The sequence below is a fragment of the Euprymna scolopes genome, chromosome 1 (genome assembly GCF_053919585.1).
Source record: "Euprymna scolopes isolate OS-2025 chromosome 1, ASM5391958v1, whole genome shotgun sequence".
Taxonomy (NCBI): Eukaryota; Metazoa; Mollusca; class Cephalopoda; order Sepiida; family Sepiolidae; genus Euprymna; species Euprymna scolopes.
In genome coordinates, this window is record NC_136482.1 from 155426112 (window position 1) to 155442637 (window position 16526).

Consider the following 16526-nt stretch of genomic DNA (forward strand, 5'->3'; position numbering starts at 1 on the left):
TTGTTTTAAACATATTCAAATAAAATAGACAATTGCAAGAATCTTTTTGACATCGAAAAATATGCACAAATTTTTTTTCTATACCCCTAAATGTTCCAATTTTCTCAATTCCTGATTCTGATTCCGATTAATTGTTCCAACATTAATAAATATCCATTGTCACTACACAGGCACCAACATTTATACCTAAATTTTATTCATTTTTATGGAATGCATTTCATAATATCTTATTTCATCAATTGAAAAATTTCTGAAAATTTGCGCTTAGGGCATTTAAAACATGTCAATTTATCACGAAGATCAATCATATCATTGTTCATTCAAATCCATCATACCAGTTATTATAGGTACCACAGGTCTTATGAAGAAGAACCTGAAGTCCTACCTAACTAATATTCCTGGTGAACCAAGTGCAAAAGAGGTCGTACCAGAAGGGCCACTAACATAGTTATATTCGGTCATCAAAGGGGCAAGAGCATGAGCTAGTACAAGATGAGAAATCGGTGCAGGAAATCATGGAAAAAATTAAAGGAGTGCACCAACCTACTGAGATCCGTCGTTTAGGAAAGCTACCCAATAGGACAAAGAGAGAAGACGAACCACAAGAGGACAGGGAAACTGGAAGTAAAAGAAAGACGAGGCCGCTGAGACTAACCTTCTCTTCAGAAAACGCTCGTGACGAGACCCTGAGAGCATTTTACAAAATTAAGAAGTAGGTACAATCTGAAGAGGAGGACATGACAAAATGTAAAATCAACAAAAACACAATGAGGAGGCCCTTTACCAGATGAACAGGAAGAGAGAGGAATCGAAAAAGTCAGGGGACGGGAATGCCCACTGGGTCCGACGAGACGGACAAGTAATAAACATAGGAAAGTACCCGGGCAAGCCCTCGGGACAGAGCCTACAGAGAAAGTAAAAAATAAAACAAAAAAAAATACCTGTTCATAGTTTTAAAAGTGGGTGTTTTTCTCCAAAGTTTTCTTCTAATCAAAGTTGCAAGCATGAGTTTGATTCATCTAGTTTTTCACTTGAGCAGTCTGTTAGTGATTTAACATGTATTTATTGTAATGTGGATACAGTGATTTAACATGTATTGATTGTAATGTGAATACAGTGATTTAACATGTATTTATTGTAATGTGAATACAGTGATTTAACATGTATTGATTGTAATGTGAATACAGTGATTTAACATGTATTGATTGTAATGTGAATACAGTGATTTAACATGTATTGATTGTAATGTGAATACAGTGATTTAACATGTATTTATTGTAATGTGAATACAGTGATTTAACATGTATTTATTGTAATGTGAATACAGTGATTTAATATGTATTGATTGTAATGTGAATACAGTGATTTAACATGTATTGATTGTAATGTGAATACAGTGATTTAATATGTATTGATTGTAATGTGAATACAGTGATTTAACATGTATTTATTGTAATGTGGATACAGTGATTTAATATGTATTGATTGTAATGTGAATACAGTGATTTAACATGTATTGATTGTAATGTGAATACAGTGATTTAACATGTATTGATTGTAATGTGAATACAGTGATTTAACATGTATTGATTGTAATGTGAATACAGTGATTTAACATGTATTGATTGTAATGTGAATACAGTGATTTAACATGTATTGATTGTAATGTGGATACAGTGATTTAACATGTATTGATTGTAATGTGAATACAGTGATTTAACATGTATTGATTGTAATGTGAATACAGTGATTTAACATGTATTGATTGTAATGTGAATACAGTGATTTAACATGTATTGATTGTAATGTGAATACAGTGATTTAATATGTATTGATTGTAATGTGAATACAGTGATTTAACATGTATTGATTGTAATGTGAATACAGTGATTTAACATGTATTGATTGTAATGTGAATACAGTGATTTAACATGTATTGATTGTAATGTGGATACAGTGATTTAATATGTATTGATTGTAATGTGGATACAGTGATTTAATATGTATTGATTGTAATGTGGATACAGTGATTTAATATGTATTGATTGTAATGTGAATACAGTGATTTAACATGTATTGATTGTAATGTGGATACAGTGATTTAACATGTATTTATTGTAATGTGGATACAGTGATTTAACATGTATTGATTGTAATGTGAATACAGTGATTTAACATGTATTGATTGTAATGTGAATACAGTGATTTAACATGTATTGATTGTAATGTGAATACAGTGATTTAACATGTATTTATTGTAATGTGAATACAGTGATTTAACATGTATTGATTGTAATGTGAATACAGTGATTTAATATGTATTGATTGTAATGTGAATACAGTGATTTAACATGTATTGATTGTAATGTGAATACAGTGATTTAACATGTATTTATTGTAATGTGAATACAGTGATTTAATATGTATTGATTGTAATGTAAATACAGTGATTTAACATGTATTGATTGTAATGTGGATACAGTGATTTAACATGTATTGATTGTAATGTGAATACAGTGATTTAACATGTATTGATTGTAATGTGAATACAGTGATTTAACATGTATTTATTGTAATGTGAATACAGTGATTTAATATGTATTGATTGTAATGTGAATACAGTGATTTAACATGTATTGATTGTAATGTGGATACAGTGATTTAATATGTATTGATTGTAATGTGAATACAGTGATTTAACATGTATTGATTGTAATGTGAATACAGTGATTTAATATGTATTGATTGTAATGTGAATACAGTGATTTAATATGTATTGATTGTAATGTGAATACAGTGATTTAACATGTATTGATTGTGATGTGAATACAGTGATTTAACATGTATTGATTGTAATGTGAATACAGTGATTTAACATGTATTGATTGTAATGTGGATACAGTGATTTAATATGTATTGATTGTAATGTGAATACAGTGATTTAACATGTATTGATTGTAATGTGAATACAGTGATTTAACATGTATTTATTGTAATGTGAATACAGTGATTTAATATGTATTGATTGTAATGTGAATACAGTGATTTAACATGTATTGATTGTAATGTGAATACAGTGATTTAATATGTATTGATTGTAATGTGAATACAGTGATTTAACATGTATTGATTGTAATGTGAATACAGTGATTTAATATGTATTGATTGTAATGTGAATACAGTGATTTAATATGTATTGATTGTAATGTGAATACAGTGATTTAATATGTATTGATTGTAATGTGAATACAGTGATTTAATATGTATTGATTGTAATGTGAATACAGTGATTTAATATGTATTGATTGTAATGTGAATACAGTGATTTAATATGTATTGATTGTGATGTGAATACAGTGATTTAACATGTATTGATTGTGATGTGAATACAGTGATTTAATATGTATTGATTGTAATGTGAATACAGTGATTTAACATGTATTGATTGTAATGTGAATACAGTGATTTAACATGTATTGATTGTAATGTGGATACAGTGATTTAATATGTATTGATTGTAATGTGAATACAGTGATTTAACATGTATTGATTGTAATGTGAATACAGTGATTTAACATGTATTTATTGTAATGTGAATACAGTGATTTAACATGTATTTATTGTAATGTGAATACAGTGATTTAACATGTATTGATTGTAATGTGAATACAGTGATTTAACATGTATTGATTGTAATGTGAATACAGTGATTTAACATGTATTGATTGTAATGTGAATACAGTGATTTAACATGTATTTATTGTAATGTGAATACAGTGATTTAACATGTATTGATTGTAATGTGAATACAGTGATTTAACATGTATTGATTGTAATGTGAATACAGTGATTTAACATGTATTGATTGTAATGTGAATACAGTGATTTAACATGTATTGATTGTAATGTGAATACAGTGATTTAACATGTATTGATTGTAATGTGGATACAGTGATTTAACATGTATTGATTGTAATGTGAATACAGTGATTTAACATGTATTTATTGTAATGTGAATACAGTGATTTAACATGTATTTATTGTAATGTGAATACAGTGATTTAATATGTATTGATTGTAATGTGAATACAGTGATTTAACATGTATTGATTGTAATGTGGATACAGTGATTTAATATGTATTGATTGTAATGTGAATACAGTGATTTAACATGTATTGATTGTAATGTGGATACAGTGATTTAACATGTATTGATTGTAATGTGGATACAGTGATTTAACATGTATTGATTGTAATGTGGATACAGTGATTTAACATGTATTGATTGTAATGTGAATACAGTGATTTAACATGTATTGATTGTAATGTGAATACAGTGATTTAACATGTATTTATTGTAATGTGAATACAGTGATTTAACATGTATTTATTGTAATGTGAATACAGTGATTTAATATGTATTGATTGTTATGTGAATACAGTGATTTAACATGTATTGATTGTAATGTGAATACAGTGATTTAACATGTATTTATTGTAATGTGAATACAGTGATTTAACATGTATTTATTGTAATGTGAATACAGTGATTTAATATGTATTGATTGTAATGTGAATACAGTTATTTAACATGTATTGATTGTAATGTGAATACAGTGATTTAACATGTATTGATTGTAATGTGGATACAGTGATTTAACATGTATTGATTGTAATGTGGATACAGTGATTTAATATGTATTGATTGTAATGTGGATACAGTGATTTAACATGTATTGATTGTAATGTGGATACAGTGATTTAACATGTATTGATTGTAATGTGAATACAGTGATTTAACATGTATTGATTGTAATGTGAATACAGTGATTTAACATGTATTTATTGTAATGTGAATACAGTGATTTAATATGTATTGATTGTAATGTGAATACAGTGATTTAACATGTATTGATTGTAATGTGAATACAGTGATTTAACATGTATTGATTGTAATGTGAATACAGTGATTTAACATGTATTGATTGTAATGTGAATACAGTGATTTAACATGTATTTATTGTAATGTGAATACAGTGATTTAATATGTATTGATTGTAATGTGAATACAGTGATTTAACATGTATTGATTGTAATGTGAATACAGTGATTTAACATGTATTGATTGTAATGTGAATACAGTGATTTAACATGTATTGATTGTAATGTGAATACAGTGATTTAACATGTATTTATTGTAATGTGAATACAGTGATTTAATATGTATTGATTGTAATGTGAATACAGTGATTTAACATGTATTGATTGTAATGTGAATACAGTGATTTAACATGTATTTATTGTAATGTGAATACAGTGATTTAATATGTATTGATTGTAATGTGAATACAGTGATTTAACATGTATTTATTGTAATGTGGATACAGTGACAACAAAATAAGCTGAAATACAAGCAATGATAGAATTACACAATTACCAGTAATCCTAGGCCTAACTGAGCTGAAACCCAAAAGATCACGATATGATCTTCAGGAATGCGAAATAAATATAGGGGGATATGAACTGTTCCACACACTTGAGCAAGATAGATGAGGGATATGCTTGCTTATCTCAAAAGACTTGAAACCGACCATCTGTGACAGAGTGGACACTAACGACTTCAACGAGGAACTCTTCATTGACTGCAACATGGCAAATAACTCCTCCCTCCTTGTAGGCCTTGTATACAGAAGCCCAAGCAGCAGTGAGGAAAACACACGGGCACTAAATATCATTATGAGCAAAGATACAGAGGCAACAAAAATGGACCTACTTCTGATCGGCGACTTTAACTTTCCTAACATAGACTGGGAGCAAGAAATCAGCACAGTCGGTCCTGACCACTCAGCATCAAAATTCCTGAAATCTACTCAAGACGCATTTTTTGTACAACATCAGAAAGAACCAACAAGATATAGAGAAGGGGAAAAATCTAATGTGTTAGACCTGGTCCTTACGAACCGTGAAAACCTTATTGAAGAAATTACAATGGCACCTGGACTGGGGAAAAGTGACCACCACACTCTCATTATCAAAATAGACCACTATAAAGCAAAACAGCTCAAGCAAAAACGTTTCAACTTCCCAAAAGCAGACTTTGAGAAACTCATAGGTGAATTGCAGGAAAAAGACTGGGATAAAGAGTTGGAAGGGAAAAATGTAGACGGCATGCGAACTCTGATTAAGGACAAAATCATCCAAGTAGTCCAACGCTCAATACCAACCAAATCAGTAGGCCGAGCCCATACAAAAAAATGGATGGACAAAGAAACGCTGGAAACAGTCAGAAAGAAACACAGACTCTTCAGGAAGTGGCATTAAACCAGAAAGAAAGAAGACTACACCGAATACCTTAAAGCAAACAACAAAGCCACCAAAAAATGCAGGAAAGCAAAAAGAGGTCTAGAAGCTAAGGTAACAGCTGAGGCTAAGAGTAATCCCAAATCATTTTGATCATACGTTAAAAGCAAGACGACTACGAAATCGGGAATAGAAAACCTAAAAATGGAAAATGGAAGCAAAACATCAGACAAAGAAAAAGCAGATATACTAAATGATTTCTTCCAGCGCCTTTTCACCCAAGAAGATGGTCCGCTACTCGACCCACCACCTACTGAGTATAACGTACCTTTAGAAGTACTGGAGAAAGGCAACAGTCTCTCCCGTCTTCAAGAAGGGAAGCCGACTACAAGCGAGTAACTACAGACCAATTAGTCTCACATGCATACTCTGTAAGGTGATGGAAAAAACTCGCCAGGGAATAAATTATAAGGCATTTAAGGGAAAACCACCTTATTAGCACAGAGCAACATGGCTTTGTACAGAGAAGGTCCTATACTACTCAGCTTCTGGATGTTATGGATACCTGCAGGTGGAAGCATCGACATCGTCTACATTGACTTCATGAAGGCCTTCGATTCCATGTTTCACCGTCGCCTCCTGACAAAGATTGAGTCATATGGCATCCAGGGCAAAGTCCTCAACTGGATTCAGGCGTTCCTAAATGCTAGGCAACAGTGTGTAGTAGTAAACGGAGCAAAATCAAGACCAGCACCAGTAACGAGCGGGATACAACAGGGAAATGTCATTGGCCCAATGTTATTAGTCATCTACATAAACGACCTACCCAAACTCTGCCAAAATGAAATGAAGCTGTTTGCAGATGACACAAAGTTGTTTACACGTAGTGACATCCCAGGAGCCACAGACAGCCTACAGGCTGACCTAGATAACTTGCAGAACTGGCCACAGGACTGGTTGCTCTGTTTTCACCCACAAAAATGCAGCGTCCTGAAACTAGGGAGCAGGAGATCAGAGGCTAAATACACATTGAAAGACAACTCGCTTGGAGTGATAACACTGGAAGAGCATGATCATGAGAAAGACCTAGGCGTCTACATCGCCAACAAACTGAGTTCCAAGGAACATGTAGCTAAATCCATCGCAAAAGCAAATAAAGTTGTCGGGATCATTCGCCGCACTTTTGACTTCCTCTCGAATACGGTCTTTGTGCAACTCTACAAGAGCCTTGTGCGTCCTATCTTGGAGTATGGCCACTCTGTCTGGCAGCTGCACCATAAGACCTTATGCAGTGATCTGGAAGACGTACAGCGCTGAGCAACCAAGCTGCTGGCATCACTGAAGGACAAGCCATATTCTGAAAGATTGAGAATCAGAGAAATCGTGGTGACATTATCGATCTTTACAAGTACATCCATGGGATCTATGATACAAGAAAGCCGTCTTTTCAGATCACCAAAAACGGCACAACCAGGAGGAACAGCCTCAAAATCGTAAAAAAAAAACACTGTAGGCTAGATGTCCGCAAATGGACCTTCTCACAGAGGGTTATCAACACATGGAATGATCTCCCAGATGCAGTTGTACAAGCACAAACGGTAAACGCATTCAAAAGCAGACTTGACGCCCAGTTTATATTGTCTATCCTCCTAAATGGAAATGCAAATTCCTGGGTTTCTGTGCCACGCATGCCACAAAGTTATCTAGGAAATTTTTCACTTGGAACGATGAACAGGTCCAAAACCTGGACCTCAAACATCTATATGTCAAAGTCAAAGTCAGACAATTGCACTTAAGGGAACAACGAGGATACTAAAAAGAGCTCTCGGTTGGTTTCAATAAAAAGCAGGGCAATGTTGGCAGCTGGTTTGGCTGCCCCATACCCAGCGTTACAGTCTTCAAAGGAAGAAAATTAAAAATAAAAAAAGATGAAGATACTGCTTTATCATTTTTATTTTTTTTATTGCATCATCCAGACTCTGCTTCCAGTAGATGTTTTGCTGTGGTAGTTTATGGTACCCACTGAAAATCATAAATATTCTGATGTCATTCAATTCATGTGTGAACTGTTGATCATTCTTTTTTAAGTCAAGGTTTGCTGCGGTATAAGTGCAAGTACATCAGACAGTAATTGTTCAAAATTTTTCCATAGTAGTTTTACCTTGAAGGCTTTCTAACTTCTCGTAAGATTTTGCAAGGAAGTCATCATATTTCACTTTTGTACTCTGGTTCACATTTTTCCCATTTGGGACCTACGACCTTTCTAAGACCTTTCTTCCTCTGTTTATGCCGGATCGCAAATGTTTATGGCTCATCTTCATTTATGTGTTATAAATGGTATTATGGTAACCTATTAGTTCTGAAGCTACTGCTGGTTCCTAAAAGATAGTCTCTTCGGGAATATTTTTATCATTTATGTCCTTTTCATCCGTAAGATTTTCCGCATACAGTGGAATGATTAAAACAAAAACACCATCAATGTCGTTATCCTCCAATACGTCAAGTTGTTTTTTTTTCTGAATTTCTTCACTTTTAATGCCTTGTTTACGAAACATGGTCGCTGAAGTTTCAGTAAAATAAAAAGGTTCTTGCCAAGCTTTTCTTTTTACATAGGAGTCACTACTTATAAAGGCCCGGAAACCACTCGAGGATAAGGGTTAATGAGTGTACAGTTTCTATGGGAGAATATCGTAGTAATCCTTAGTAGTGGAAATGTGGTAAATTGGATTACTTAAGGGGACAGTTCAACAAGAATTTGTTTACGTTGGATTTGAAAATGGCTAAATTGTAGTCAGTTAGAAAGCAGGCAAACGGAACAGAGTTCCACAGGCTTGCAGAACTTGTTTACGTTGGACTTGAAGACAACCATATTATAGACGGCTGGAAAGCAGGAAAACGGAAGATAATTCCACAGGCGTGCAGTTCTAAGAAAGAAGCTTTGTTCATGGAATCTATGTTTAGGTTTAGGCACAGATAAAGAGTTGGGGAATTATGGATAGTGGTTTCAGCCAGACGGATGATTTTTGTGAAAGTTTAGCGAGAGGGCACCACAGATTGGAGCTCAGACAAGCACTTGCCATGAAAATAACGGTAAAGCAGAGACAGGCTCGCAAGACTCCTTCTGTGAAAAGCGATTGCAGGGAAGAGAAAAGGGCACCCCCCACTAGGTTACAAAGTCTATTTTGAAATCTCTCAAGGCAGGATAAGTTCTTTTTAGCAGCTCTTGTCCAGATATGGCAATAGTATTCCATCCTGGACGTACCTGGCTTTTATATATGTAGTGACATATGTAATTAAGCGGTAAAACGATCACACCATTTTTCCAGCGACATTGGCAACAGATTTTATTGCATGTGTTTCATTTCGAATCAGCTTGTCAAAACATCGATTCTCCTCAAGACGAGAGCCATTCACACCAGATGAGGACCAGAGCGTTGATGATGGAAAGATAGAAGCTTGGTTTTAAGTGCATTAAAAGTAACCAGCCACCTCTATCCCCATTGCACCACGTGCTTAGGATCAGAGGAGAGAGAATGAGAGAGAACTATTTCAATATTTAAGCACTGAAATTTTAAACACTTACAGCAAAAGTAAAAGAATATTTGAGAAAAATTGAAATTCACACACTTCCTTTACATTAAGTCATAGTCCCATGAATAGGGCATAAAAGTGAAGCATTCACATGTCAGTTTTACCTTTCAGTTTGTGAATCTGTCTTTATTCAGAACTAGCGGGGGTACCCGGCGTTGCCCGAGTGTTTGTTTCCGGGACGGGGGGGGAGTTTTAAAAAATGTTATGGTAGGTAAGTAGGAAGGATCAAACCCGGAGTCATGAGTAAAAGTAGGAAAATAAAGTGAAAAAAAAACAAAAAAAAAAAACATCTGCAACGTTAACAGTTCGGCCACCAAGAAAAGTCCATTCCAGTTGTTTAGGAAAAAAAAAAAAAACAAAAAACGACTACGGTAGGTCGGCGCGAACGTGAAAATATAATGTGAATTGTCCAGCACGCTAACCACTACGCCACAGAGCACTGCAGCTTAGTTTAGTGATTTTAAATAACTTCACATGAAAGAACTACGAAGCCAAACCGGTGTTCTCTTCTCAACTGTTCCTTGTGAACGATCCCCAAACGGTGTTAAGTGGTGGCAGGGGGAGGAGGAATTTATTAGAGAGAAAATATTTTACCACTTCCATTGATCTTAACCGATTTTGGCCGTGACTTCTCAGCAGAAAAAGTATAGAAATCTAAGATTATCGAGGAATTTGAGAAATAATAAGCCTATAACACACCTAAGATATTGTTCTGCCGTTTGTGCATATTATATTTGCATGAAATATCTTGATTTTTAATCCTATTAAGGTCAAAATCCCACGGGAAAAAATGAGTTCATTTTATTTATGTAAAGAAGAAGAAGAGATAATACGTGCTATATTGCAAGTTAGGCTGTGGAGAGCTAAAATTAGTTATATCTGTATTGCTCTAGAGTAAAGAATCATAAACTTTTTGATCCGGTATTAACAAATTACATAGAATGGGAAACGATAGCTATGCATAGCTATGCACGATATGCAATAATGTAAGTTCCGGTGAAATTTTAATTTACGTCCACAAAAAAAGGATGATGGCCAGTAATGGTTTAACCACAACAGAAATACTTAAAACCTAAGAACATGTACGAACATATTTATATACACACACACACACACACACACACACACACACACACACACTGTTATTGTGTAAAAAAGATTATTTAATGCACAATTCAAATCAACCATTTTGGCGATTTTCATTTATGGATTGCGAATCCTGTTGGGTTATTTAATGCTAAATGAATTAAACTTGGCGCGTCTATGCTATTCATTAACGCGTTTTTCACTGAAACGTTATTCCTATATATTTGAATATCACAAAATATATGTTTAAATAATATATGTTGAGATTCAGCTGTTTTAAAATGTCTGTTTTAATTGTTCTGTGTAACTGAACCAATCGCCCATCTCTCTCTCTCTCTCTCTCTCTCTCTCTCTCTCTCTCTCTCTCTCTCTCTCTGGTGCATTTCTCTCGCTTCCCCTCATTATATTGATTGAACCACTCTCTAATATTTCTTAATACCTCTGAGTACGTACAGAAAGAGTAAATCTTTTTTTTAATGTGGCCATTTAATTTACATACGTGTGTAGACATATGTGCGAATGAGATGCCAAAATAATAAGTCTCTTTTATCATTATCTTTAATTCTATATAATAATAATAATAATAATAATAATAATAATAATAATAACTAGCAGAACCCGTGGAAATTCCACGGTAGCTGAAAATTGTTAAAACACATTATAAATAAAACTTTAAAAAAATGAAACAAATGACGAATTCTTTTTTAACCTTTTAAAGCTAAAAGGAATTGATTAAAAAGAATTTTCATTCAAAATTCAACAAACAACACATTGTTTTCTGAATAATTTTTTATATAAATTATAAAGGAACAGATGTCCGTTCACTTGCACATCTTTTTAATATTAAAAAGAATCTATGATTAAAAAAAAAACTTAGTTTTCTCTCAACATGACTTTCTCTTTAATCATAAAATAAAATAGCCAATTTGAAACCGTAAACAGACAGCCATGTTTTTTCTTTTGTTTTGAGAATTTTTGCAAAGAAAATTGTTTTAATGATATTTAACTGACAAAGAGCGACTATAAAGGGAGATAATTCGTTTCTCGTTAATTAATGTTTGCAATGATGATGGTTTTTGTGACATTGGACGTACAGAAAGTAAATTAATATTTAAATAATAATAATAATAATAATAATAATAATAATAATAATAATAATAATATGGAAGTTAAGAGAGTATTCCAGTCAGATATGTCACAGTCCGTGAATTTTTTAATTAAATACAAAGTAGAATAGTGGTAGTGAATGTGACCCCAACGGGTCACGGGTACGTTTAGTACCCTTGCAAGCACCAGAAAAGATGCATACCGCTCCAGTAGATATCTCACTCCTGATGCAGTTCTCTACCTATATAAAAGCCAGGTACGGCCAATGATGAAGTACTGTTGCCACATCTCGACAAGGCTACTAGAAGCTTGACAGAATTCACAATAGACTTCGTAGCCAAGTGGATGCCCTTTTCTCTTCCCTGCAATCTCTTTCCCACAGAAGAGACGTTGCGAGCCTGTCTCTGCTTTATCGTTATTTTCATGGCAAGTGCTCGTCTGAGCTTCAATCGCCAAACTTTCATGAAAAACACTCGTCTAGCCAAAACCACTTTCTTGATCTGTGCCTAAACCTAAACGTAGATTTCATGAAAAAGCTTCTTTCTTAGAACTGCACGCCTGTGGAACTCTGTTCCGTTTGGCTGCTTTCCAGCTGACTACAATCTGATTGTCTTCAAGTCAAACGTAAACAAGTTCTTGATGAACCGTCCCCCTAAGTAATCCAATTTACAAAATTTCCACTACTTATGATTACTACGCTATAATCCCATTGACTAGTGTATACCCATTACCCTTATCCTCGAGTGGCCTCCGGGCCTTGATAAGCGGTGATTCCTTTGTAAAAAAAATAATACATTTCGTTTTTTAATGAATTAAATCCACGTTGATTGAAATTAATTTGTTCGATTTCATTATGCTTAGACGATGATTCGTAGTGGCGAGAGAAAGACCCGATCTGCAGGCTCAAATACCGACCCTGGCTCAACTTTAAAGAAATCCGGTGAAAGTGGAAGTGAGTGTGGGTCAGAACAACAAAAGGAAGTGACGTCAGAAAGTGAAGTTGTTAGCTTGGATATTTTCGACGATTCTGTTTGGGACACTGACCTTGAAGCAGAAGGTGAGTTGAGATTACGGTGAGATTTTATATATGATCAGTATTTTTATCAAATTGTTAAATTGCAATCTAGGAAATAACCGATCGTATTAGATTATCCAAATAAATGTTATAGCATAATTCTTTGAGACCTGAAGATTAGCTGAATATCTCGTTTATTCAAAAGTCATATCCTGAAAGAAATAGAATGGTAAACATTTTTTTATTAGATTTTACTGAAGGGTCCAATTTCTTTAAGTTAATAATATGCATATTGTTGTTTTTGAACAAGTCCTTCATGCTGTTTAAGTTGTAATATTTTCTCGGTTTTGTTGGAGCTAATGACAGATCAATCGCTTATTAAGATCTGGAGGCTACTCGAGGATAAAAGTTAAAAAGATCGCTGATTGGACATTGAATGCCACCATACGAGGATTAGAAACAACCGTTGAATGGGCAGAAGATTTCTTAAGGGGAATTGGTTATAAAAAATGACTAAAAAAAACTTCTTTACATTAGACTAAAAGACGACCATATTGGTATTTTCTTCTACGGGGGGGTCGCTCTAAGAAAGAAACTCTGCTCATGGAAGTTGCACTTGGTCTTTGGTATGGAAAGGAAGAAAAGAAAATCCTCGAGTGTGGTTGCAGCAAGGCCAGTTCTTGTTGTAAATGATTTACAGGGAGGTACCAGGGATCGGAGCTCAGTCTAGCACTTAATACGAACATACTGACGGAGTAAAGAGAGGCTAGCAGCATTTCTTTTATGCGAAAGTAGTCGTAGAGAATAGAATACCTCATTATACACTAGATTACGAAGTTGATTTTTTACCCTGTCATGACAAAATACAGTGTTTTGAGTAACACCTCTGCGGAGATGACAGCAGCACTCAATCTTAAGACAGATCTAGCTCATACAGTTATAGGATTGTGTCACGTGTGAGATAATTTCTGAAGCGATAGAATGATCTAATTGTTTTTCTGACAACATTAGCAATGGGTTTGATGTATGTTTTCCATTTCATGTCTGTCGTATGAATAAATCCTAGTAGCTTATCAAGGAAAGGGGTTTCCTTAAGGAGACAGAGATCTTGTATTTGTTAAGTATCCTTTTAGTTATTCTTCAAAACTCATGAGAACCAAACATTTGATAGGCCACTCTAGATTATAAGAGATTGAGCGTTTTCTATAACTTTTTTGTAGCGATTTCAGAGAGAGTTGAAGGAGGCTTTGGATTTGGGACATCTATTACGTTGAAAGCAATTGAAACAGAGGTTCATATAAGCAATAGCTACAGCACATTAAAGGACTGCTGATTGGTTGGTCTGTTATGTTTTGGATGATATAAAGCGCTCAATAGTAATAATCATCCAATCAGATCTATCGGATGCGGTGCAAAGCAACTCGTTTTGAAAATTGTTTTCAGAGTGATTTTATATATATATATATATATATATATATATATATATATATATATATATATATATATATATATATATATAATAAATTCCACAGCCAAACAACGTCGCATCTCACAAGAGCCATGACAGTCAAAGAACCGGAAGTCCAAGACTCGAGTTTCGCCCTCATTTGGGCTCATCAGTTAGACAAATCCGAACTCAGGATTCGAAACCCGAGCCTCTTGCAGGCAAAGCAAGCACTCTACCAACTGAGCAAACGCCCTGCACACAAGAATTTCTATTAACCAACACAGATCAAGCAAACCGTGCCAAAATCCGACTGTGAAATGAACCTACTTCGTCTCAACAAGGGACGCGGTCATCCAAGCAGCTAATAACCCCAAGTCAATGTCTCACAAGTAGGAGTTTTAACTCGAAAGGACGATGCCATCCAGCAATGCTAACCAAGCGAGCAACTTATGATAGGATTTTCAGAATGTGAGGGATTGTATATAATAAATTCCACAGCCAAACAACGTCGCAGCTCACAAGAGCCATGACAGTCAAAGAACCGGAAGTCCAAGACTCGAGTTTCGCCCTCATTTGGGCTCATCAGTTAGACAACTATATATATATAGCTTTTGAGTATCAGAGGAATAGAATATCAAAGGAATTGCTAAGCTTCGTTTAAATCTTAATTGAGACAACAAAGTGATTGGTTTATCCCGTTGAAGACAAGGCAATAATTGTGCATTGTTTAAGCAAGTTGTCCGAAAAAGATCAGGAAGGCTTCCAAAATTGCTATCAACACCTGCTACGCGTGTGGGCTGTACACAATTTGAGTGATGTCTATTCTCTATCTACCTCCACCCACAACCAACGTTTTAAATCAATATTTTTTTAAGAAATATAATAAAAAACATATTTATTAAAGTACGAGAACGTAATAATAAACTGTTGCCTTAATTTTCGTTGCTAAAAATAAGCTATGCATTATCCTTTGTCTCAAATTATCACAGGTATCACACACACACACACACACACACACTATATAATACATATTTATATATATATATTATATATATTATATATAATATATATGTTATATATAATATATATGTTATATATTATATTTATAATGTATATGTTATATATTATATATATTATATATATAATATATCTATATCATATATATATTATATATATATTATATATATATTATATATATTATATATATATACATATATTATATATAAGTATATATATATATATACATACATATATCTATAATATAAAGCTGTGTGTGTGTGTGTGTGTGTGTGTGTGTGTGGTCACGAATAGGCTCCTAAATGGTTGACTATTTAAAAAAAAACTGGTTACATATAATGATAGAAGATGTATCGAGACACAGGAATGGGTATGTTTGATCTGGCAGAACGGTGGTTCATTAAAATTGTGGGGTCTGCGTTCGTGCCTGGTCCACAAAGTATGGAAATAAAAAATTTTAAAATTAAAAAAAAAACGTTTACAAACGTTTTTCATATAGATGTACATAATAATACTTTGATAAGCATGTTTTAACTTAAATAGGGATGGTATAATAAAATTGTGGGGTCTGCGTTCGCGTCTGGCCTCCATGGAATTGAAATAGGCACAAACTTTGATAAAGACTTTTCATATCTATCTGCGTAAGTATACTTTGATAATTATGTTTCAGTTTGAAGAAATATGGTATAATAAAATTATGGGGTGTTCGTTCGCACCTGACCTCCATAGAATAGAAATATGTCACAAAGTTTAACGAGGTTTTTTTAATATAGATCCAATGAATATTGTGATAAGTGTTTCAGTGTGAACAGGTATGGTATAATAAATTATGGAGTTTATCTATTTTATTTTTACTTTCATCATATTTTGCTTTGGTTTTGATACCCCCAAATTCGTAGCTATCTCTTTACAACCCTTTCTTTTCATAACCTATCGTACTTTCATAAATCAGAGTCCATTTTC

At 33.8% G+C, this 16526-nt stretch overlaps 1 protein-coding gene across 2 annotated transcripts in view; it reads left to right on the plus strand.

Moving 5' to 3' along the window:
* Positions 1–16526, plus strand: part of LOC145276781 (uncharacterized) — a 179558-nt gene that overhangs the window by 92788 nt on the left and 70244 nt on the right. For both annotated transcript variants that reach the window (XM_080128064.1, XM_080128074.1), the window contains exon 4: positions 12946–13141. In XM_080128064.1, coding sequence (XP_079984190.1) covers positions 12946–13141 — 196 coding nt within the window. The remainder of the gene's footprint in view (positions 1–12945; positions 13142–16526) is intronic.